The following is a 25,815-nucleotide window of genomic DNA, read 5'->3' on the forward strand; positions in this document are numbered from 1 at the left end:
TTATAAACTTCTATTAGTTTGCCACTCAACCTCCTGCATTCCAGTGAAAACAAATCCAGCCTATCCAACCTTTCCTCATAGCTCAAATCCCCCATATCAGACAGCATCCTGGTAAACCTTCACTGTACCCTCTCCAAAGTACCCACACCTTTCCGATAGTGTGGTGACTAGAACTGTATACGATATTCCAAGTGTGGCCTAACTAAAATTCTATTAAAGCTGCAGCATAACTTGTCTATTCTATACTCAGTGCCCCTTCCATAAGACTTTTTTTACTACATTATCTACCTGTGCTGCTAACTTCAGTGATCTGTGGGCCTGCACAACCAGATCCCTCTGTTTATTGGTACTTCTAAGGGTTCTGCCACTAACTATATAATTTTCACCTGTACTCAACCATCCAAAATGGATGACCTCACATTTGTCCAGATTAAGCTCCATCTGCCATTTTTCTACCATGCTTCCAACTGACCTATATCCTGCTGTATCCTCCAACTAGCCTTCAGACTATCCACAGCTCCACCAATCTTTGTACCGTCTGCAAACTTACTAATTAAACCAGCTGCATTTTCCTCCATATTATTTATGTAGACTACAAACAGCAGAGGTCCCAGCACTGATCCCTGTGGAACACCACCAGTCACAATCTTCCATTCCGAAAAGCATCCTTCTACTGGTTCTATCTGTCTCCTATGACTAAGCCAGTTCTGTATCCATCTTGCCGACTCATCCCTGATACCATGTGACTTCACCTTTTGTACCAATCTGCCATTAGGGACCTTGCCAAAGGCTTTACTGAACTCCATGTAGACAACATCAACTGCTTTTCCCTCATCAATCATCTTCATTACCTTCTCAAAAAACTCGATCAAGTTAATCAGCCATGCCCTTCCCAACACAAAACCATCCTGTCTATCGCTAGTAAGTCCATTTGCTTCTAAATGCGTGTAGATCAATGAAAACCTTCCCTTAGTCCATTAAACATTATCTCTGTTTTCCAGCTGATTTTGTATCCACATTGCTACTGTCCTTTTTATTCCACAGTGTATCACTTCCATTGCAAGTGTATGTGGCATGGTATCGAATACTCTTTGGAAATCCATGAACACCTCACAAACAGTCTTGTCCTCATCAAAGAAATCCAGCAAGTTAGTTAGTCGCAATTCACTCTTAATATATCCAAGCTAATTCCTTTTCTGAGTTTATGCACAGTATTATAACATGACAATTAATTCTATCCTGAATAATTATTTTTAAACGTTTCTCCATCACTGAAGTTAAACTTGCAGGCCCATCATTGTTTATGTCATTGTTCAAAACAGTTCCATTCTGTGCAGTTCTCCAGTGCTTGGGCACTGCCCCTGAACTAGGCAAGATTGAGAGATTATTACCAAGGCTTCTGTCTTCCTTGGATGCATCTCACTTCAGGCATTGTCTTATAAACTTTAAGTACCGACAATATATCCCCTCATTAATTTTAAACATTTCCAGTTACAGAGTTTCCTCCTCTGTCACCATTACCTGGGCCACATCTGCTTTGCAGGCAAAGATAAGTCCAAAGATTCATTTCACACCTCAGCTATGCCTCCCGCCTCTATGTGTAAATCCTCCTTTTGGTCCCTAATCAGGTCTATTCTTTCTTTTGACCACAATATGGTTGCAGAAAACTTCAGAATTTCCCTTTGTGTTGGCTGCCAGTTTTTTTTTACTAACTCGTCTTTGCTTCTCTCATTTGCTTTTTAATCTCTTTTCAAACCTTCTGTATTCTCCTGTCATAAACACATTTTTTTTTCTTCTTTTAACTTGATTTCTATCTCTTTTGTTATTGAGGGAACTCTGAATTTGTTTTCTCCTACCTTTCCCTTTTGAGGGAATGTACTGGACTGTGTCTAAACCGTATCATCTTTGAAGTTAACTCATCATTCAGCTACACATTTTTTGCCAAACTTGGTTTCCAGTTTGTTTGGCCCAATTCTATTCTTATTCCTTGCAGTCATCTCTGCCAGTTGATTGTTAATCCAGATTAAGTATGTTGTTTTCCGCCATTATCCAAATCTGGATGTACGTTTGCTCACTGAGCTGGAAGGTTCATTTTCAGATGTTTTGTCACCATACTAGGTAACATCATCAGTGAGCCTCCAGTGAAGCACTGGTGTTAGTGACTTGCTTTCTATTTATGTGTTCAGGTTCCTTGGATTGGTGATGTCATTTCCTGTTCTTCTTCTCAGGGGGTGTAAATGGGGTCCAAGTCAATGTGTTTGTTGATAGGGTACCATGCTTCAAGGAATTCTCGTGTGTGTCTCTATTTGGCTTGTTCTAGGATGGATGTGTTATCCCAGTCAAAGTGATGTCCTACCTCATCTGTATATAAGGATACTAATGAGAGTGGATCATGTCTTTTTGTGGCTAGTTGATGTACATGTATCCTGGTGGCTAGTATTTAGCCTGTCTGTCCAATGTAGTGTTTGTTACAGTTCTTGAAAGGTATTCTATAAATGACATTGGTTTTGCTTGTCTATATGGGGTCTTTCAAGTTCATTATTTGCTGATTTAGTGTGTTGGTGGGTTTGTGGGCCACCATGATGCAAAGAGGTCTGAGTAGTCTAGCAGTCATTTCTGATGTCTTTGATGTAGGGGAAAGTGGCTAGGGTTTCCGGACATATTTTGTCTGCTTGTTTGGATTTGTTGCTGAGAAATTGGCGGACTGTGTTCTTTGGGTACCCGTTCTTTTTGAATACACTGTATGGGTGATTTTCCTCTGCTCTTCGTAGTTCCTTGGCACTGCAGTGTGTAGTGGCTCATTGAAGTAATGTAATACAGCTTCGTTTGTGGGTGTTGGGATGATTGCTTCTGTAGTTCAGTATTTGATTTGTATGCGTTGTTTTCCTGTAGACGCTGGTTTGAAGCTCCCCATTGGCTGTTCACTCCACTGTGACACCTAGGAATGGCAGTTTGTTTTTTGCTTTCCTCCTCTTTAGTGAATTTTATGCCAATAAGGATATTTTTGATGGTCTTGAATGTTTCCTCTATTTTGTTTCGTTTAGAGATGTACTGCACGGAAACAGACCAGTTGGTCCAACTCGTCCATGCCGACCAGATATCCCAACCCAATCTAATCCCACCTGCCAGCACCCAGCCCATATCCCTCCAAGCCCTTCCTATTCATATACCCATGCCTTTTAAATAATGCAATTGTACCAGCCTCCAACACTTCCTGTGGCATCTCATTCCATACAACACCCTCTGCATGAAAACGTTGCCCTTTAGGTCCCTTTTATACCTTTCCCCACTCACCCTAAACCTCTACATTTGTCTTTTTATCCTTTCCATGCCCCTCATGGTTTTATAAACCTCTGTAAGGTCACTCCTTAGCCTCCAGCATTCCTGGAAAAACAGCCCCAACCTATTGCTCAAATCCTCCAACCCTGGCGGCATCCTTGTAAGTCCTTTCTGAATCCTTTCAAGTTTCACAGCATCCTTGGAAGAAGACTAGAATTGCACAGTGTTCCAAAAGTGGCCTAACCAACGGCCTGTACAGCCGCAACATGACCTCCTAACTCTTATATGCAATGTTCTGACCACTAAAGGAATGCATACCAGACGCCTTCTTTCCTAACTTATCTATCTGTGACTGTACTTTCAAGGAACTATGAAGCTGCACTCCAAGGTCTCTTTGTTCAGCAACACTCCCTTGGACCTTACCATTAAGTGTATAAGAATTGCTTTCCCAAAATGTAGCACCTCGATTTATCGAAATTAGATTCCGTCTGCCACCCCTCAGCACATTGGCCCATCTGATCAAGATTCTGCTGTACTCTGAGGTAACCTTCTTCGCTGTCCAGTACACCTCCAATTTTGGCGTCATCTGCAAACTTACTAACTATAACTGCAATGTACACATCCAAATCACTTATATAAATGGCAAAAAGTAGTGGACCCAGCACCGATCTTTGTGGCACTCCACTGGTCACAGGCCTCTAGTAAAGCAACCCTCCATCACCACCCTCTGTCTTCTACCTTTGAGCCAGTTTTGTATCCAAATGGCTAGTTCTTTGTGTATCCCATGAGGTCTAACCTTGCTAACCAATCTCCCATGGGGGACCTTGTCGAACGCCTTACTGAAGTCCATGTAGATCATGTCTACCTCTCTGCCCTCATCAATCCTCTTTGTTACTTCTTCAAAAAACTCAATCAAGTCGTGAGACATGATTTCCCACGCACAAAGCCATGTTGACTATCCCTAATCAGTCCTTACCTTCCAAATCCATGTAAGTCTTGTCATTCAGGAATCCCTCCAACAACTTGCCCACCACCGACGTTAGGCTCACTGGTCTATAGTTCCCTGGCTTGTCCTTACCACATTTCTGAAATAGTAGCACTACGTTAGCCAACCTCCTGTCTTCTAGCACCTCACCTGTGACTATCGATGATACAAATATCTCAGCAAGGGGACCAAGCAGTCACTTCTCTACCTTTCCACAGAGTTCTGGGGTACACCTGATCAGGTTCTGGGGATTTATCCACCTTTATGCATTTCAAGACCTCCAACACTTCTTCCTCTGTGATATGGACATTTTCAAGATGTCACCATCTATTTCCCTCCATTCTATATCTTCCACGTCCTTCTCCACAGTAAACACTGATGCAAAATACTCGTTTAGTATCTCCCCCATCTCCTGCAGCACCACACAAAGGTCGCCTTGCTGATCTTTGGGCCCTATTCTCTTCCTCATTACCCTTTTGTCCTTAATGTATTTGTAAATACCCTTTGGATTCTCCTTAACCCTATTTGCCAAAACTATCTCATGTCCCCCTTTTGCCCTACTGTTTTCCTTCTTAAGAATATTCTTACTGCCTTCATATTCTTCCATGGATTCACTCAATCTCTTCTGTTTATACCTGACATATGCTTTCTTTTTGTTGACTAAACCTTCAATTTCTCTAGTCATCCAGCATTCCCTATACCTACCAGCCTTTCCATTCACCCTGACAGGAATATACTTTCTCTGGAGTCTTGTTATCTCATATCTGGAGGCTTCCCATTTTCCAGCCGTCCCTTTACCTGTAAACATCTGTGCCCAATCAGCTTTTGAAAGTTCTTGCCTAATACCATCAAAATTAGCCTTCCTACAATTTAGAACTTCAATCCTTTTCCATTACTATTTTAAAACAAATAGAATTATGGTCGCTGACCCCAAAGCACTCCTCCATGACACCTCAGTCGTCTGCCCTGCCTTATTTCCAAAAAGTAGGTCAAGTTTTGCATCTTCTCTAGTAGGTACATTGACATACTGAATCAGAAAATGTTCTTGTGCACACTTAACAAATTCGTCTCCATCTGAACCCTTAACGCTATGGCAGTCCCAGTCTATGTTTGGAAATTTAAAATCCCCTACCATAACCACCCTATTGTTCTTACAGATCTTCTACAATTTGGAACATTTTCCTTAAAATACTATTCCATTTACCTTCTTGTTTTTATTTTCTCCTAAAAAAAATGTGAATGTCAAGTTTTGTGATTAAAGCTTATAATACCATATGTGCTGAGGGTGAAAGAACTGAAGATAGTGCTTGGGTTGCAGTCTTCCAGTATGTTGTATGGCAGAATGTCATTGCAAAGAGACCTGTTTCTTGGAGTTACTTGTTTTATTTGTTCATAGTTATGACATGAAAAGGTAAAAACCTACTTCCTTATTTATTGTTTAATTTTAATGTGTATACTAGAGTGATAGTGAAATAATATTCCAACACATGATATATGACTCTTTTTAACTTTGTTTTCTAGATCATGTTTCCATTGGTGGGCTTGGGGACAGCTTCTATGAATATTTGATCAAAACCTGGCTTATGTCTGACAAAACAGACGAGGAGGCCAAAACTATGTATTATGAGGCTTTACAGGTACTGTACAATCTTGCACAAGTATTTGAAATATCATTTAGATCTTAGTACATTTCGTGCTCAAAATATAAAAGTTGAAGGCTGGAGAAGGACGGATATTTTGTGTAATTATTCCACCGTCATCAACATTTTCTTTCAGATCATGTTAGAATGCTTACAATTGCAAGATTTCTCTGAGTGAGGCAGTGGACTAAATGGGCAAAACTGTCATTATGAATTATGGACAAATTTAGTGATACATTGAAGGAGTGCATTATGGTTGAATTAAAGTAAAGTAGCATGGCTTGAACATTGTTTCAGGCACGTAGTTATAAAGAGGCTAAGTAGTGATTGTGTTCAACCCATAAGACCATAAGATATAGGAGCAGAAATTAGTCCATTCAGCCCATCGAGCCCATCATGTCTGCTCCGCCATTCAATCATGAGTGATACGTTTCTCAACCCCATTCTCTCACTTTCTCCCCATAACACTTGATGACACAGTGATGATGTAGGAACAATTATATAGCTCAAATCAGGATGGGTGTGTGACTTGGAGGTGGATATGAAGATGATGTTTCCTTGTGTCATAACTCTTGTGCTTAGGAAGTAGAGATTGTTGGTCGAGATGGTGTTATCAAAGGAGCCAATCAAATATACAAAATAGGAACTGAAGTAGGCTGTTTGGCTCCTCGTTACGCTGCCATTGAGTAAGATCATAGCTGTGCATTTTTGAATTCCAAATTGCATTATAAGTGTATCAATGTCAGATGTGCTGCAGTAGTTCAAGAAGGCAACTTACCACCTCGTTCTGGAGGGCACTTAAGGATGAGCAACAAATGCTGGCCTTTCCAGAGATGTTCACATTCCAAAAAGGAATAAAAAATGCCCTCAATTAGCTCTCTTAACTTCTCTGCTCAATGGAGAAAAACTCAACTTTTTTACATAGCTTAAATTTACCTTTCCTGGTGTCATTCTGGTCCGGTAAACCTTCTCTGCAGCCTTTTCAAAACCTTGATGCTTTGATATCCTTCTTTAAAACATGGTACTCAGAATTGTGCACAATATTTCATATGAGCTTAATCAAAAATTTGGGAGGTCTTCTGGCATAATGGTAGTGTCCCACCCTCTGAACCAGAAGATGTTTCTGAGTTCAAACCTTATTTGTGGACCTGATGATCATGGAAAGTGTGTCATAAGATAGCCAAACAGTGTGATTATCAGTTTGGAAGTCTTTCTCATCCACAGGTGATAAGAACAGGAGAGTTTTCTGGTCAGCCAGAGCCATGTGGTAGCTGCAGCAAAACAGCCTAATCATGTTAAAAGACAGGTGCAAGTTCTTGCAGTCAGCCTTAATTCAATCAACAACTAATGCTTTTTAATAATTTGTCATCACTTTGTGGTTAGCAAGTTTTGAGAAGATTTGTAGCTCAGGTTGAGATTCTGGATATAGGTTTGCTCGCTGAGCCAGAAGGTACATTTTCAGAAGTTTTGTCACCATACTAGGTAACATCTTCGAAGCACTGCTGGCTTTTCATGTTTCCTATTTATATATTTGGGTTTCTTTGGGTTGGTGATGCCATTTCCTGTGATGATGTCATTTCCTAGGATGATGGTATCTCCTGTTCTTTTTCTCAGGGATTTGAAAATGGGATCCAAGACAATGTGTTTGTTGATAAAGATCCGGTTGGAATGCCATGTTTCTAGGAATTCTCGTGCGTGTCTCTATTTGGCTTGTCCTGGAATGGATGTGTTGTCCCAGTCGAAATGGTGTCCTTCCTTATCTGTATGTAAGGATACTAGTGAGAAAGGGTCATGTCGTTTTGTAGCTCGTTGATGTTCATGTATCCTGGTAGCTAGCTTTCTGCCTGTTTGTCCAATGTCGTGTTTGTTACAGTTCTTGCATGGTATTTTGTAAATGATATTAGTTTTGCTTGTTGTCTGTATAGGGTCTTGAGTTCATTAGCTGCTGTTTTAGTGTGTTGGTGGGCTTCTTTGTGGTTCATATAAAGGAATCCAAAGCCAGTCTGAATGCCAATATTTACTTGTCTCTTGCCTTTCAAAGGTATAGAACTGGAGAAAAGCAACTGGTTTGGCTGCATCTGTGGCAAGAGAAACACAGTCGATGTTTTGAGTGTTTGCTTCTGTCTTCACAGATACTGCATGACTAGTTAAGTTTCTCCAGCACTTGCTGGTTTTATTTCAGATATTCAACATTCTTGGTATTTTGCTTTTATTTTTAAGACTTGTGTTGCTTTATCATCCTTTTGACTAAAGTGGATAATTTCTCACTTCCTTATGTGTTATTTTTTTTCCCTAGTCCTTGAGTGGATCTATATATATGTCTTTGTGCCACTTGCCAGCTTTACAATTTATCTTTAACCTTAATCCTTCAGTGTGTCTCAGTAATAAAATCTTTGAATGAAATGACACCTTAAACACTGCAAAACATCTCAACAAGGGTTAACAAACAATTTGATCAGGGATGATAGTACAGAAAACCAAATAATATAGTTAAAGAAATAGCATGATGTGGAGGTGCCGGTGTTGTTACTGGGGTGGACAAAGTTAAAAGTCACAGAAGACCAGGTTATGGTCCAACAGGTTTATTTGGAAGTACTAGCTTTCGGAGTGCTCCCCTTCATCAGGTAGCTGTGGAGCAGGATCATAAGCCACAGACTTTATAGCAAAAGATCACAGTGTCATGCATATAACTGATACAATATATTGAACAAACCTAGATTGCTAGGAGAAAGTGAGAACTGCAGATTCTGGAAATCAGTGTTGAGAGTGGAGTGCCGGAAAACGACAGCAGGTCAGGCAACATCCAAGGAGCAGGAGAATCGATGTTTTGGGCAAGAGCCCTTCACCAGGAATGAAGCTTGTGACCCAAGGGGTTGGAGAGATAAATGAGAGGGGGCTGGGGCTGGGGGGATGGTGGCTGAGTATGCGATAGGTGGAGGGGCGTGGGCGTAAAGGTGATAGGTCAGAGAGGAGGGTGGAATGGATAGGTGGAGAGGTCATGAGGGTGGTGCCTAGTTGGATGGTTGGAACTGGAATAAGGTGGGGGGGGAGGGTTCACCAGTTTCCTAATTTCCCCTCCCCCAATGTCATCTCAGTTCCAGCCTTCCAACTCGGCGCTGCCCTCATGACCTGTCGTATCTGTCTACCTTCCTTCCCACCTATCCACTCCATCCTCATCTCCAACCTATCACCTTTACCCACACCTTCCTCTATATATCGCACACTCAGCCACCTTCCCCCCCCAGCTCCATCCCCCCCTCAGTCATCTTTCCACCCTCTCGGCTCATAAGCCTCATTCCTGATGAAGGGCTCTTGTCCGAAACATTGATTCTCCTGCTCCTCAGATTCTGTCTGACCTTCTGTGCTTTCCCAGCACCCTAAACCTAGATTGCTGTTAAGTCTTTAATCTTTTAAAATGGGTTGCAGGTTTCAGTTCATTAATATGTAAATCCCAGAACTTCTTTCAAGTTACATTCTCGAAATAACTTAAAATTTTGTAAAAAGTGACATAGCAGCTCAGACAATGCATTAAAGGTGTGAGGTTAGATTCTGTCTGTATGGCAATCTTGAGTCAGACTGGTTCTGTTTCCAAAGTAGGAATTTATCAAGTATTGACAGCCTGCAGATTTTGTGTTTTTTGAACAAATTAGAATGTTAATGCAACTACAATTTTGCAAATGCAAGTTCATCCCATAGACTTATATGTGTGTGTGCACATGCGTGTAGGGAGAGAATGTGAGTATGTGCATGTGAATGTGAGAGAGTGCGTTTGTGTGTGTGCCCCTCTCAGGGTGTCTCTGTGTTTGTGTCTGATAGAGAGCCTGTGTATGAGAGAGGGTCTGCGAGAGTGTGTGAGTATGTAAGAGTGTGCGTGTATTTGTATGTGTGTGAGTGTGTGTTTGTGAGATTGTATAGTGTAGTGGGGTCACCAGAGTGTGACATGAACTCAAGGTTCCAGTTGAGGCCATCCTCATGGGTACTGAACATGGCTATCAGCCTCTGCATGGCTACTCTGCATTGTGTATCCTGAAATCCGCCTTGGAGGATGGTTACTTGAAGGTCTGAGGCTGAATATCCCTGATTGCTGAACTGTTCCCTGAAGTAGCAGTTTAAAAGGAGGAAAGAGACAAGGAAATAAAGGAAGGGAGTTCTGAACCTTAAGAGTAATCAACAGCTCATGGTACAGATGCCAATGTCGAATGCTTAAAATCAGAGATGAATGAGAAGCTAGAATTGTGGCAGTGCAGATACCACAGGCATTGTAGGACTGGATGAGGTCATGGAATATGAAATTGAAAACAAGGATGAAAAATCCAAAAATTACGGCTATATAGATTGTGGCCAATTAATAGTTAACTTTGTTTACATTTAAGATTCTTGTTTTGAAATTAACCACATCACTCTAAAACATAATATAAAATGCTTTATTTTTAAGGCTTTATTTCCCAAGAGGATATTTTACTACATTAATAACACTGACTTATTACACAAGTCTATATATACCATAGCCAATTAGTTGACATATTGTTTCATTGCATGTATTGCATGAACTTGTCTTCGAAACTACTTTTGCTAATTTGATTTGATTCATCCATATAAAGAGTAAATTCGTTTAAGATTATTATAGTACTGTTATTTCTTGCTCCTCCAGTCTCATGATGTACTCACTCTGATTACCTTAAAGGTGTTAAAAACTCCTTTTAGCAATATTATCTAGCCATTTTTATTTATTAGTTCCACTCGTAATGAGTCTGTATCATAATTTTCTCAGTTAAGAACATTTTTAACTGATGCATTCAACATATTATCATCAGGCTACTCTACATTAATGTTCTTTTTGTTAGTTTTGTGCTTGAAAGTTATGTATTCTGGAATATAAATGGAAAATACTGAAAGAATGCGGGTCGGGCAACATTTGTGGAGATAAACACAATGGTCTTTCATCAGAATGAGAGTATTTAGTTCCCAACTCTGGTCATCCTGCAGCCACATCTGGGTTAAATCCATTTACACCTTTGTTCTATTCATTCTTTTTTGTAACTAATGTCATTTGTGTTTGCTTATAGTATCTATAAACTTCATCTTTCTTATGAGCATCTGGAACATCAGATCTAAACTTTGTGATATTTCTCTCATCTGTTTAAGTCTCCCTTTATCACCACTGCCATTACTTCTAATACCCCACCTTCCCATAAGCTGTAACTTAAACACCTCATCATTGCACATCCCATCAGATGTCTTTGTCCTGATATGACTGTGGAAGGTAAATTGAGTGAGTATTCCTTTCCTATATATCTGTCATCTTATGTGTAATTCGTACTGAAAATTTTGTACCTCGGAACCTTTGTGTCTAAGATGGCGCCTTAAGTGGTGACTTGTAAGCTTTTCACTATACTCATTTGAGGACATATGACAAAGATAATTCTAATTCCACCTTTAGTTACAAGAAATCTAAAATTAAAATAACCTATCCTAATGTTTCCTCTCAGAATGTGCTGAATTTTATACAGCATCATGGTCTTCTCCCCTAATTCTCTTCCCTGAGCTAAAAGGTCAGGGAACCTGCCAACAATCTTGACAGCTGCTACAATAGAAGTAGTATTAATTGCTTTAAAGCAAAACAGTTGTGTTTATCTTAGTAGAAAGTCTCTCCTTGGAGAGCTGTTGGGTACTATGATGGCTGACCACTTTGTTCTTCCAACATTACCAGCCAGGAGCAGTGCTGGCACTAAAATATGACCTTGAGGAATCCATTTAAGTTCAGTTAGCAGTCTTAGAGAGATGGGTTCAGGAGGCCAGGAAAATGATTAGAAAGAGGAATAACCTTTGGGGCAGTGCTCTTGATGAGGCTTGAGGATCCACAAATGAGATCCAGCCTGCCCTCCTGAACCCAGCCCATACAACAAATGCTGCAGGCCTGCATTTCCCTGCCATGTGTAACAGACTAGATGAGACCTTTTGGGTGGCCATTAATCAGCTATTTGAGGGCATCAATAGACCTGAGCATTGACAGGTCATCTTCAGTTCCCTCACTGCTGTAAAATTTCAGAGGTAGGTAGCTGACAGAGAGAGGACCTGTTGGAGTATGTGTGCCCCTCCGCCTTCATATTGGTGGGGGGGGGGGCTCATAATCCTAAACTTTCCAATTGGTCTAAACATATGAAAACATTTTTTTCTTTCTCCTTTGTGCAAAGATATATTTTTAAAATCCATTTGTTGAGGTGGAAGTTGCTGACTAAGGGCAGCATTTATTGTCCATCCTAAATTGCCAATAGGATAGTTGCTGTGGACCTGGAGTCAAATGTGTGCCAGATCGGTAAGGATGGCAGATTTCTTTCCCGAGAGGATATTAGGGAACCAGATGAACTTTTATGACAATTGGCAGTGATTGCATGTCACCATCTTTATTCCACATTTTATTGCATTCAATTTCACTTCTGCCGTAGTGGAATTCGAACCCAAGTCCCAAGAACATTGGTTGGGGGTTCTAGATTGGTAGTTAAGTGACATTACCATTACGCCATCAGCTCTCTGAGGTGTTAGTATTCAATAAGCTGCTGATGTTTTGCAAAAGGAGTTTGGGGCAGAAGTGTTCCTTGTATTATGGCAGTTTTGCCCTGAACAGGAGCCACTGATGCTCAAAGGGCAGTTGCTTTGGGTAGCCCAGTATCATCCCTTAATTGCAACTGGTGCAGTTTAAGATGGAGAAGAATGGAAGCCTTGCAACTGTTATTGTTTATGAGAAATAGAAGCCACAGTGAGGTTACTCAAGCCATCGATACTGTATTGGACTCTGAACCTGTATGTTCACTGCTGAGCCAGCCCAATTGCCTAATGACAGTTATTGGATTCCGAAAGCGAATATGTAGGTCCTGTCTTATCCAGACCCAGTGCCATCAGGAGTCTATGTTTTCATGAAGTCAGAGCCACCAACTAATCCCAGACTCAGTGAAGATTTTTAGAATGAGTAGAACTTTCAAGGCATGTTCATAAATGAGGCACCACACACAAATTAATTGTATAAGAGTAGATGTGTGAACAGCAAGCAAATGATGCCAAGATTGGTATTGAGCAAATTTGGTGCTCAGCCATGTGTGGCAGAAGCTGTTCTATGTTATTTGGTTTATTAGCTACTCATGATCATCTGTATTGCTATCATTGTAAGAAAAAAACATTCTTCCCTATTTCTGATTCTCAACATCATCTTCCTAATCTTCATTATTCTCTGCCCCCAGTTGTTGTAATGCATTTTCAAGAAAGGACAGGATAAGTTAAGGATGGGTGAACAAAAGCCCCTTGGGATTAAGGAATTAGAGAAGGGTATGAAAGATTCAGTAATTTTCTGTTTCATAGTGATACCATGGTGGCTAGTTGTGTCTGTATCCACTAACCTGCACTGTTCTGATGATATCTGTGTCTCCCATGACTTAAATAGGGTATTTCCCTACCTGCTGTTTTCACAGGGTGAGTTTTCTGATCATCGAATCATGCAGCACAGAATATAGTTCTGTTTACCATGTCTGTCCTGGTTGTTTGAAAGAGTGATCCAATTAGTCCCATTCCACTACCCATGTCCTGATACGCTTGTCAATTATTCAGTCAGGTATTCATAAAATTAATTTTTTGAAAGTTATTGATTCAGCTACTTTTTTAGGCAGTGTAAACTCATTCCTAGTTACATATGGATTGCCTGTGGAGCTATGTTTTTGCAAGATTGACAGATCCATTTTGTTTTGCCATAATTGACAGGTCCCAACAAATTCTTTGCAGGTGACATAGAATTTCTACAAGCATGCTATCTGCAGTTTTGTGTTACCTGTGGAGGCGAGGGAGGGGGTAGATCTGTGCTGCTAACTCCCAAGGTTAAAGAGGATTTGATGAAATTCAGATCATTAATAGCTTGCAAAAAAAATTTGCTTATGTCACTTCTGATTCCTTAGCTAGTTAATTTAAGCCAGTTCTCCTCTTGTTATTGATCATTCTGGCAGTAGAAGCAATTTCTTCTGACTTTCTCTGCTGAAACTCCTCTTGATTTTGAGCACCTCATTTAAATCCCTGCTTGACTTTCTGTGCTATACAAGAACAACCCCATCTTTTATAGTCTCTTGAAGTATTAAATAATTGAAGTATTGCAGTTTGTGCCATTTCAGTAAATCTGCTCCACACCTTCTCTAAGGCCATCACATCATTTCTATTGTGATGCTCTGAATAATAGTTCTCTAGCTGGGGCCTAACCAGTAATTTATATTGTTATTTAACATAACTTCTTTACCTTTGTGATATGTCTCAGTTTGGAAATTTGGATCTTGTATGTTATTTTAATAGACTTTTGAACTTGTCCATTTTGTAAGATTTGTATAAATACACATTTAATATCTCTAATTTTACCATTTGGCATTGCATCTCCTTATTTTTCTTACCAAAATGCATCAATTCACAATTCTCTACGTTAGATTCTATCTGTTATGCAACTAACTTGTCTTTGCCCTCCTTAAGTAGCAGTTGCATTTAGCCATGGTCTCTCTTCTCAAATTTTGTCCTTCCATACACTTTCTTAATCCTAAAGTATATGTATTATATAAAAGGAAACAGAAGACAGGAGAGTGACTGTTATGGAATACCACAGGTTATACCATCCAGTTTGTGAGACCTCAATTAGCAACTATTCTGTTTTCTTCTCTTTTCTTTTTTTACCAACTTCTTATCCTATTAAATAACACTTCCTTTATTCCCTGAGCCTTAATATTATCAACAAGTTTCTTCATAGAACCTTTCCAAACATCTTTTGAAAGTCTAAATAACCACTGTATTTATTTTATCCACAAATTCTTTTAAATTATGTTCTTAGAAAAAATTGCCAGAGCCTCATCAAATTCCACAATTTCACACTGCTGCCCTGAATTAGATTGTATATTCCTAGGTGTATATCAATTTTACCATGATTCTCGCTTCCAGAAGTTCACCGGTACATATATTTCTTTCTTGATTACAGTTTTACTTCCTCACAATGTTTTTTTAAAATTCATTTGTGGGATGTGGGCATTGCTGGCTGGCCAGCATTCGTTGCCCACCCCTAGTTGCCCTTGAGAAGGTGGTGGTGAGCTGCTTTCTTGAACTGCTGCAGTCAACTTGCCGTGGGTTGACCCACAATGTCATTAGGGAGGGAATGCCAGGATTTTGATTCAACATAGAAATATATCACCATTCCTTCAAAGTCAGGACGGTGAGTGGCTTGTTGGGTAACTTGAAGATGGTGGTGTTCCCGTATATCTACTGCCTTTGTCCTTCCAGATGGAAGTGGTCATGGGTTTGGAAGGTGCTGTCTGAGGATCTTTGGTGAATTTCTGCAGTGCATCTTATAAGTAGTATACATTGCTGCTACCGAGCATTGGCGGAGGAAGGCGTGGATGCTTGTGGATGTAGTGCCAATTAAGCAGGCTGCATTATCCTGCATTGTGTAAAGCTTCTTGAGTGTTGTTGAAGCTGCACTCATTCAGGTAAGTGGGGAGTATTCCATCACACTCCTGACTTGTGCCTTGTAGATAGTGGACAGGCTCTGAGAAGTCAGGAGCTGAGTTATTCGCCACAGTATTCCCCTAGCCTCTGACCTGCTCTTTTAGCTACTGTGTTTATATCGTGAGTCCAGGTGAGCTTCTGGTCAATGATACACCCCAGGATGTTAACAACGGGGAATTCAATGATTGTAACACCATTAAATGTTAAGGGGCAGTGGTTGGATTGTTCTTATTGGTGATGGTCGTAGTCTGGCATTTGTGTGGCATGAATGTTACTTGCCAGTTGTCAGCCCAAGCCTGGATATTGTCTAGATCTTGTTCCATTTGAACATGGATTGCTTCAGTATCTGAAGAGTCGCGAATGGTGCTGAACATTGTGCAATCATCAGTAAACATCCCTACTTCTATCCTTATGATGGAGGGAAGGTCATTGATGAAGTAGCTGAAGTGCCCTGAGAGACTGCTCCAGAAATGTTCTGGAGCTGAGATGACTGATCTCCAACAACCATGACCAGCTGCTTATGTGTCAGGTATGACTCTAACCACCAGAGAGTTTGCCTCTTGTAATCCATTGATTCCAGTTTTGCTAGGTCAGTTCATTTAAATGTCACCTCTGGAATTCAGTTCTTTTGTCCATGTTTGAACCAAGGTGTAATGAGGTCAAGAGCTGAGTAGCTCTCGTGGAGCCCAAATGGGGGATCAATGAGCAAGTTATTGCTGAGCAGTGCTGCTTGATAGCACTATTATCACTTTACTGATGAGCAAGAATAGACTGGTGGGGCAGTAATTAGCCTGGTTGGCTATGCTCTGCTTTTTGTGTTCAGGATGTACCTAGGCAAGTTTCCACATTGTTGGGCAGATACTAGTGTTGTAACTATACTGGAACAGCTTAGCTAGCAGAGTAGCAAGTTCTGGAGCACAAGTCATAGAGATGTACAATAAGGAAATAGACCTATCTGAATTAATATCAGAATGCCACATAATACAACATAAACTAAAATATTCTGTCTTTTTGTGCACCCACAGGCTATAGAGACAAATCTAGTAAGAAAATCTGCCAGTGGTCTGACATATATTGCAGAATGGAGGGGTGGGATACTGGACCATAAGATGGGTCACTTGGCCTGTTTTTCTGGAGGGATGTTAGCAATGGGAGCTGATGATGCACCAGCAGACCTGTCTAAACATTACATGGAATTAGCAGCAGAAATCACCATCACTTGCCATGAGTCATACAAGCGTTCAGGTAAGAGACATATTCCTCAAAATAGCATTGCAAATAGATTAACAGATATTTTACTATTTAACAACTTTAGATGCCTTTGTCAAATAGTGAGTGAAGAAATTTCTTACAAATCCATTACTGCAACTATTGAGAATTCTTTCAAAGCTTCTCATGTTTTTTGCTCATATTACATTGTAACTTTATAAAAATGTATTATTGCATGTAGCCTGGCAACACGTGTACAGAGTTGTTAGTGTCTGAGCTTTATGCAGTCAATGGAGTAGTAATATAATTTAATTTATATAGTCAGTCATGTCAATTTATACTGTCAGTCTTAATTTTTCCTCATGTTTTTCAATCACACCTTCTAGAAATGCATTGAATTGTCTCCTAACCCATGGAAATGCAGAATCTATAACACCTTAAGTCATGTGCTTCAGTTGATCTGTGCTGATGTTTCGGCTTCACATAAACCACATAACATTTTAATTACCTCATTCCACCCTATCCTCACAGGAATTTCTGCTTCATTTGTTTATCAATCCTCTGCTTAAATATGCCAGTGTTATCATCTTCAGTCACTCCATGTGGCAGCAATTTCCACAATTTCTGAACTCTGTAATAACATTCCTCCCAAATTCTTTGCTACTCCATTCTAGACTCACTCACACAGGAAAACAATTTCTTCACATCCATTCAAGTAAATACCTTCATAATTTTAAAATATTTATCTCCTCTAAGTCTTTTTCTTCTGGAATTAACAACGCCAACCTCCTTAATATTCCTGATTGTTAGTTATTTTTATGGTCCCAGTTGATAATACCGAACAAGTCAAATCCCAGTGTGATATCAAAACTTAATTTTTATAGTTGCTTACCATGGTGGTTAAGCATTGGAAATATTTAACAAGATAGTTTAGAAAGACATTAGTACACACAGCAAAATGACCTGTTTACTAGCAATTTTCTTAGCATATGCTCAATCCCAACAGAGTGGTACTTTTACCTTAGCTCTTTAATTTCTTAACTGACCCTTTCCAGGTGTGATGGCCTAGAGACTCCTTTCCATTCTAATGACCTGAACCATTTTCATTTCTGACAGCTGAAAAATTCTACACGAAATTATGTAGTTTAGAGACTTCACAAACTAAAAACCTTTGTTCTTGAGTGAAAATGTGCTCCTGAACTGGAATCTGATTCTGAACAAAACTGAAACCACTACTGGTGTAAACATTACATCAATTACCAGCATAGGTATCTGGCTAGGCACCTAAGAAACCACACGCTTTCTTAGAAATAACATACTTGGGTAATTTTTCCCAATGACTTTCAGACCTCTTTTTATTTAACAATAAGTCAGTTTCACAAAACTGGGGTACATCCAAAGTATTGTACACAATGCTGTATCTGTGCTCAGATATGATTTGGAGATGCCAGTGTTGGATTGGGGTGTACAAAGTTAAAAATCACACAACACCAGGTTATAGTCCAACAGGTTTAATTGGAAGCACACTAACTTTCGGAGTGCCACTCCTTCAACCACCTGATGAAGGAGCAGCGCTCCAAAAGCTAGTGTGCTTCTAAATAAACCTGTTGGACTATAACCTGGTGTTGTGTGATTTTTAACTTTGTGCTCAGGTAGTGTAGGAAGTGAATGCTTAAGATAGCAAATTGGGTGCCAATCAAACGAGCTGCATTGTCCTAAATGATGTTGAGCTCCTTGAATGTTGTTGGAGTTGCACTCATCCATTTAAGTGAAGAGTATTCCATCGCACTTTATCTTGAGTTTTATTGGCAGTGAGAGACTTGATAAGTGAATTGTCAACCACAGAATTCCCAATCTCTGACCTATAAGTATTTGTATGACTGATCCAGCATCTGATCATTGGTAATCCACAGGATGTTGATGATGAGGCATTCAGCAATGGTAATGCTGCTGGATTCAAGGGGAGATTATTACATTCACTCATTATCTGGCAGTTGTGTGGTGTCATTTTTACTTATCAGCCCAAGCCTGAGTGTTCTGAGAGTCTTCCTGCATCTGAACACAGACTGCTTCTGAATCGGAAGAGACCTAAATGGTACTGAACACTTCGTGGTCATCAGTGAACCTCGCCCACATATGGTTTTTAATGGAGAAATGTTTGTTGATGAATTCGCTAAATATGATCAGGCCTTGGATACTACTCATGCAGCTTGTCCTGGGGGTCAGATGTTTGGTTTTCAACAATCAGAGTCATCTTCCTTTGTGCTAGATATGACTTTAACCAGCTAAAAGTTTGTCCCCTGGTTTACATTAACCTAGGTTTCTGAAGGCATCTTGATTCAGTCAGCTGCTGGTTAATATTCAACTCATCTCTCGAGTTCAGATGTTTTGACCAAAGCTGAGTTGAAGTCTAGAACCAAGTAGTCCTGTTGGATCCCAAACTGACCATGTTATTGCTGCATCAATTATGGTTTTTAACATTTGTTGACGATCAAGAAAGGATGGTACGTGGCCATATTGGATTTCACTTTTTTTGTGTGCAGAACATACATTGTTTTCCACATTGTTGGGTAGTGTTGTAGCTGTACTAGAACAACATAGCTAGGGATATGACGAATGTGAAGCATGGATCTCAATAAGTTACTGGCTCTGAAGTCTGGGAAGCTTCTTCTAACTCTTCCCCTGTATTTTATGTTTTTCAGTCATCTTTCAATCCCCCGACTCCAAATAGCCTGACTTTTGTCATGAGTCTGTTATTGAAAGGTTAATGCTTTGGCCTTTATGGCTTTGGACATGTTGCAGGTACCTTGGAGCACTAGAAATAGCTCTATGTAATTGTTATTTTTTTTCCAATTTTATGACTGACAGCTGGGTGAGCCAGAATTTATATTCAAGAGGAAAATACTGCAGTTGCTGGAGGTCTGAAATAAAAACAAGTGCTATAGAAAATTAATAGACCTTGTATCAATTGTGGAGAGAAAAGTCAATTGGACTGAAAAATGTTAATTCTGTTTCTGCTCCACATTTGCTGCTAGATCTGCTTAGCTTCTCTACCATTTTCAGTTTTTATTCCAATTAATAGGGTGAGTGGGGAAAAATATACAAGGGACCCAAGGGGCAATGTTTTCACGCAGAGGGTGGTGCGTGTATGGAAGCTGCCAGAGGTAGTGATGGACGCTGGTATAATTGCAGCATTTAGAAGGCATCTGGATGGATATATGAATAGGAAGGGTTTAGAGAGATCTGAGCCAAATGCTGGCAAATGGGACTAGATTAGCTTAGGATAATTGGCCAGTATGGACGAATTGGACCGAAGGGTCTGTTTCTGTGCTGCACATCTCTGACTGTGAGACTATAATAGCCCGTTGTTTCTAGAGGTTGGAAATTAAAGGTGCACATGCAAAAATGCACCGTAAATATCTGAATGTCAAAAAGACATGTTCATCATGCAGCATGATATAGAAATACTGCGATATTATTTTGTTAAAAAAGTGTGAAAGGTTTGAATTCTCCTTGAAGAAATATTCCTTAAAGTGTGACTTTTCATGAGATGCACAGAACAAGCTGTAGGCTTGGCTAGGTGAGTAGTGCAGTTGATGCTTTTCCTTTGTCAGATTTTTCTAAGTGCATTGTCTTTTTCTCCATATGGTCCCAAATTCTACAGGTAAATGCAGTTCATATTTATTACATACCCTGGTAACTTCTGGGAAAAATGCTGTGAGGCACCTTGTTTGGGAAATTTGCTTGCCTCCCACACCTAACAAAGCTGCATTTCCACGACTCATCAGTAAAATGGGTTTACTCCTTCACTTGCTCATAGAGTCAGTTTAGTGCTCACATTGGGAATTTTTTCACTCCACTTCTCTCCATTTTCTTAACAGCTCCAGATAATTAGCTTTATTCATAATTTGGTAAGAGCTGAAATAAAGATCTCCCTCCACATGTAAATACTTACCTTTAAGTATGCACATCCTTTGAAATTGAAGGCCAGAAATTCTGCTTCCCTTGTGATAGTGCTTTTTGCATAGAAACTGCATTATAACATGTTTAATCATTCGTAAAAGCGGGTGCAGAAATTTCAGGGCAGCCAGTGCACTGTTCAATCTCAGTTTGTGCAGTCATTGCAAAAATAAACCCCGTGTTACACCAGAAGCCGAATTTCATACTGTTCTTTATTAGATAGAATTTCAGAAGACTGAAATGATCCTGAAGTTAATTTTAAAGAATACTCTTTCTTTTTGAATGTACAAATACTTATTGATCTTTAGCCACCAGACTTGGTCCTGAAGCATTTCGTTTCGATGGTGGTGCAGATGCTGTTGCAACAAGAATGAATGATAAGTATTACATCCTGCGACCTGAAGTGGTTGAAACCTACATGCACATGTGGAGATTTACCCATGACCCCAGATATAGAGAATGGGGCTGGGAGGCAGTGCAGGTAGGTGAAAACTGTTCACAGTTTTATCATAAAAATGTCCTTTGAGACATGTTTGATAATACAGGGATGTAGTTTAAACAGAAATATCATTTTAGGGGACTGCCTCTTTTACATCAACTGTTACCATCAACATTGAACCAAAGTATCTCTACCAGTGGATTATTTTCCTATTCCTACGCTGTCATCATGAGACTATCCTAAGCTCCCTCCTCTTCTTTAAAATACTGACCTTTAACAACAGCTACAAATTCAGGTGTTGCATTAATATCTTCATGTGTTTGATGGTGTCAGTCATTTCATGCATATGAGGTCGTATTTTTGCACCATTTGGTTGCAGTATCCTACTTGTAGGGCAGCATAATCCATAAGCTGCTTTGTTCCATTGCAAAGCAATCTTTATAATCACGTTTACTTTATCCCATCAGTATAACTTGATTGCATTGTTGACAGAAAAATAATGAACAGGCTTTAGTACTTGAGTGGAGTGAAGATACAAAATGTGATTGTTGATTTTACAATCCGATGCCTGTGACTTCTATTGACTGAAAAGGTTTTAAAAAAGAGACTAAAATACTGCCACAGGAAACAGTTGAGGCCAGAACATAGAGTGTTTTCAAGAAGGCGTTAAATATAGTTCAAAAGCTAAGGGGATCAATGGATATGGAGAGAAAGTGGGAACAGGGTAATGAATTGGATGATCAGCCATGGTCATATCGAAAAGTGGAGCAGGCTCGAAGGGTGAATGGCCCACTTCTGGTCCTATTTTCTGTTTCTGTGTTTAAAATAGCCACAGGGATCTCTTAGCTCACACAGATTTGTCAAGTTTCATGAAACCAATGTGAATTATATCAAAAGCAATGTAAGGTAAGATTAACATTTTACCTAAAGACAATGAAACCAATCAGCCAGGATTCCTGCGTAGCATGAGAGGGCCCTCATCTATTTGCTTTACCATTATGAGAATCTTAATACGTTAGAGTTAAAACTGCTGCACAGTTAGTAAGCCTGAAAATATAATCTCTGCAGGAATGAAATGTAAAAATAGGTTGCTATTTCAGAGGGCTATTTTGCAGAACAGAAGCAGTGGAACCATCAATGCAAAACTGAAAACGGGCTGAGAAAGATCTCACTCTCTCAAAAATAAGTAAGATGCCTGATTCACCAGCACTGATTGGAAAGAAACACCAGAGAACCAAGAACTTAAAAGATAACTGCAATATACGCTACTACTAGCAGTCCAAGAAACTGACTAATTAACCATGAATCCTCACCACTGTTAAAACCTCAAAGAGACCATAGGACACTAAACTGTATATTCTGTTTATCTTCATTTATATTGGACACTATCCCCTTTTGATTTGCAGTCCAAGCGACTGCCCAAAGGGTGTGTGCTTGATGTCATTGTCTTTATTATTTTTCTCAGGGTTAGCAGGTGATAAATTTGTTCTTTCTTTAACAAAAACCTTGTGATTGACTCCTTGTTTCTTATAGTGAAAATTGGTGGAATATATTTTGAGGATAGGTATAATGTTGTGCTGGAAAGACTTAAACTCTCATTACAATCCATAAAGTTGAAAAGAGAGATGTTGATTCACCCATTCAAACCCTGGTCATAATATTGAACTATCTTGTCTGACTTAGTGTTAATTTCCTGAATCTCTTCTCTTACATTCTCAGAACTCTTTGGTATCTACTCTCCACATGTTTTTTTTTAACCTCTTTCCCATCTCAACAGGAAATTGAGACTTGCTCCCTGATTCTTCCTTTCGGTTTGACAAGAAGAATTACTTAAACAAAACTGCTACTGTATTTTAATTTTGAGAGAAAATTCATGGGAAGCTGAATTTAAAGGGACATTTTTACCTCCCACTCAATCTGGAACTGTCTGAAGCCCCAAGATATGTTCATGCCTTTCTAATTTTTTTTCAAATCATTCTGGGTAATAGTATTATCTGGCTTCATTATGCATATAGCAAATAACTGCATAGTGTGATCTTTCTTTATCAATCTACAAATGTTTGCTCTTTTTAAACCTTAAGACTTCAGTTGATTTTTTTCTTTTGTAAATCCTATCTATGGAAGATGGTCAAAGTACCCTGTATTGTCACAGTGACCCAATGGGGTGGGTTTCATATGTTTTCAGATGACATGCAGCCTTTCTTTGCACCATCTTTCTCAACCCCTGCACTGCATGCTAAGCTAAGCAATAGAAAGATCAAAACTGTCATCTTCAGCCAAAATCTCTGGATCCTTATCACTGATTCCATTCCTCTATGTACCCCTTCTCTCATGTTGTTGCCAACACTATCCCTATCTAATTCACTCTCCTACCTATATTCACAGCTGTCCATTCAACTTCACTATCTCCTAATGGTTCTCCACTCCTGTGGGTTTCTGTTGTTGACAAGATGAATACGGAACAGTTTATTGAATCGCTAACCATTCATGTTTCCATACCTTTCCTAATTCTCATTTATCTCTGCTTCTGCAAAAGTTACCCTCCAAGTTATTCACAGTCACAGTCTCAAATTCTAAGATGTTTTGCATTAATTTTCTTTTTCATATTACATAAATGCTCACTGAGAAATGACTCTAGAAAAGGACATAATCTTCTGGGAACATGTAAAGAAAAAAGCAGACTGGGTCAAAACCAGAAGCAACCTTGGAGCGACATTGGTTACTGTTGTCATAACATGCTGGAAAGCAGCATTTACCCTATCATACTCCACAGCAGAGTACTATGCATCTGACTGACAAAGCTAATTATATACACATCTTGTTGACAGTTGAGTACAACAATACGCATCATAACTGAAACCCTCTCTTGGCTTCCTGACCTTTTAAGCATTACTCCAACTGATGAAAAAACACAAGTTGGTTGAAAACATCCATGCTACATCTCAGTTACTACTTCATGATGACCTATGCAGGCCACTGACTGACCACATTGCATTACTGTACCACATATGGAGCAAGATCCTGAGCAAGATCTAAAAGCAAACATCTTTTGGATCAAGGAATAGGAAGCATGAGAAGTCAGTAACAAGTTTCTTGTGTAAAACCCATCTGTCAAATGGTAACTTTTGAACTGCCATGACAAGTGTCTTCCTAGCTAAATTGGTTTAGCACATGCAGAGCCCCTGCACATCCATTCTCTGCTGCTGGGGCCTTCATACAAACCCTTCAAACACTTCTGGAGGGATACGAACTGCTGCACACTACTAAGGAGAACTCCCTCTACAGTGTAAGTGGCAGACCCATCTCCATAAACTTAACAAATGAGTAGGCTATTGCTTGGCTTTGAAGATTTGCATTCACTAAGTAAAAATAAATCTGCTCAACCACTCCCAAATTTTCTCTTGATACCCTTTTGATGTAAACCATTGATAGTCTCTTGTCCATTTGTTGCCCATACATGAATCCCTATGTTTATGCCTTGAACTCCAAGTGGTATAAACTTGAGCATGTTTGTCACATGTTTACTTAACCATCCATTGCCAGAACTGGCCAGAGCACCTTGAGCTCTACTGAGCTACATTCTCATCTTTCCCCTGGTTCACTGCATATTGGGATAATCCTGAAGGGCAAAAATAACTATCAACTGCATTCTACAATGCTTGCTGCTTGCACTCACCTCTCGCACCAAACGGAAGGAGTTTATGGATTACTTTGTCTCCAAGATAGATACCATAGGTTCAATTGCCTCCTCTTTCTGTTGTACATTAAATCAAATCTCCACTAATCCTGTCTATAAAATAAGCTCTTGTTATCTAGGAGACTGACCAATTAGTCTCAAAATTCAATTCCCACTAAAAGCCTTTTCATTCACCCTCTCTTGCAGGTCCCCATTTTAGCCACTATTACAAATAATACTGTCTCTGTGTCATCTTCAGTTTCCTTCCTCAGAAATCCTGCATTTAACTTCTGTCGCCTCATTATTTTACTGATCCAATTTCTTAATTCCAGAATATGTTGTTGCCTTTTCCTTGGGAGTTCCATCAGGCCCCTGAAAGGATAAAATAAAGGACTGACATCAGAGGCTGCACTTGACTTACAGTGCCGAACTCCCTGACTGAAGTGTGTTTTCTTTAACTTGACTGAGAACCACTCCCCTTGGACTTTGAGACATGAATATTTGGTTGAAGCACATGCATGGTGCACTTGACCATTTACTTGGCTGTCACATAGTGCAAGTGTGACACTAATGTAGCATGGTGACATATAGGAACATATCCACATCCTTGATACTTAATTTCTAACAACCGTGACAAACTGCCTGACTTTATGCGAAAAGGCAAGTTGAGACAGAACTATTGTGAGCATTTAAGGTATGGCTGAGGGGGCAAAGCACAAAAAGGCAAAGCAAGTGGAGGCGGGGTGGGGGGGGTTGTGGGTAGAGGGGGTAGTGGGAATGTGGATGGATTAAGGGCAATCCCTGAGCTGTTGGTGCCTGGTGTAAAAAGATGGAAGTCCAGAGGATCAAGCCGTGATTCACTCCATCTCTACCTGATGACTGCCTGAGACTAAAGAAAACTATTTGCAACCTTGGTGTTATATCTGACCCAGAGATAGAATCACAGGTAATCATTTTGACTTTCATGTCAGGAGCTGTCACTGTCTAGTTTCTATCCAGCTCATGGGAGAATGGGAAACTGGATATTAATGAGACAACATTAGGTAACAATTAAATGTTAATACATGCCAGTGCATGTAAATTGGCCTCTTGCTGCTCATTGACAATAATC

General features: G+C 39.8%; 1 protein-coding gene across 3 annotated transcripts in view; it reads left to right on the top strand.

Moving 5' to 3' along the window:
- The window catches only part of LOC132830126 (mannosyl-oligosaccharide 1,2-alpha-mannosidase IA-like), a 132,405-nt gene that overhangs the window by 103,257 nt on the left and 3,333 nt on the right, over positions 1-25,815 (top strand). For 2 of the 3 annotated variants that reach the window (XM_060847626.1, XM_060847627.1), the window contains exons 8-10: positions 5,786-5,901; positions 16,446-16,665; positions 20,898-21,070. In XM_060847626.1, the coding sequence (XP_060703609.1) occupies positions 5,786-5,901; positions 16,446-16,665; positions 20,898-21,070 (509 nt within the window). The remainder of the gene's footprint in view (positions 1-5,785; positions 5,902-16,445; positions 16,666-20,897; positions 21,071-25,815) is intronic. The other variant, XM_060847628.1, reaches the window with a different exon arrangement.

The sequence above is a fragment of the Hemiscyllium ocellatum genome, chromosome 30 (assembly GCF_020745735.1).
Source record: "Hemiscyllium ocellatum isolate sHemOce1 chromosome 30, sHemOce1.pat.X.cur, whole genome shotgun sequence".
Classification (NCBI taxonomy): domain Eukaryota; kingdom Metazoa; phylum Chordata; class Chondrichthyes; order Orectolobiformes; family Hemiscylliidae; genus Hemiscyllium; species Hemiscyllium ocellatum.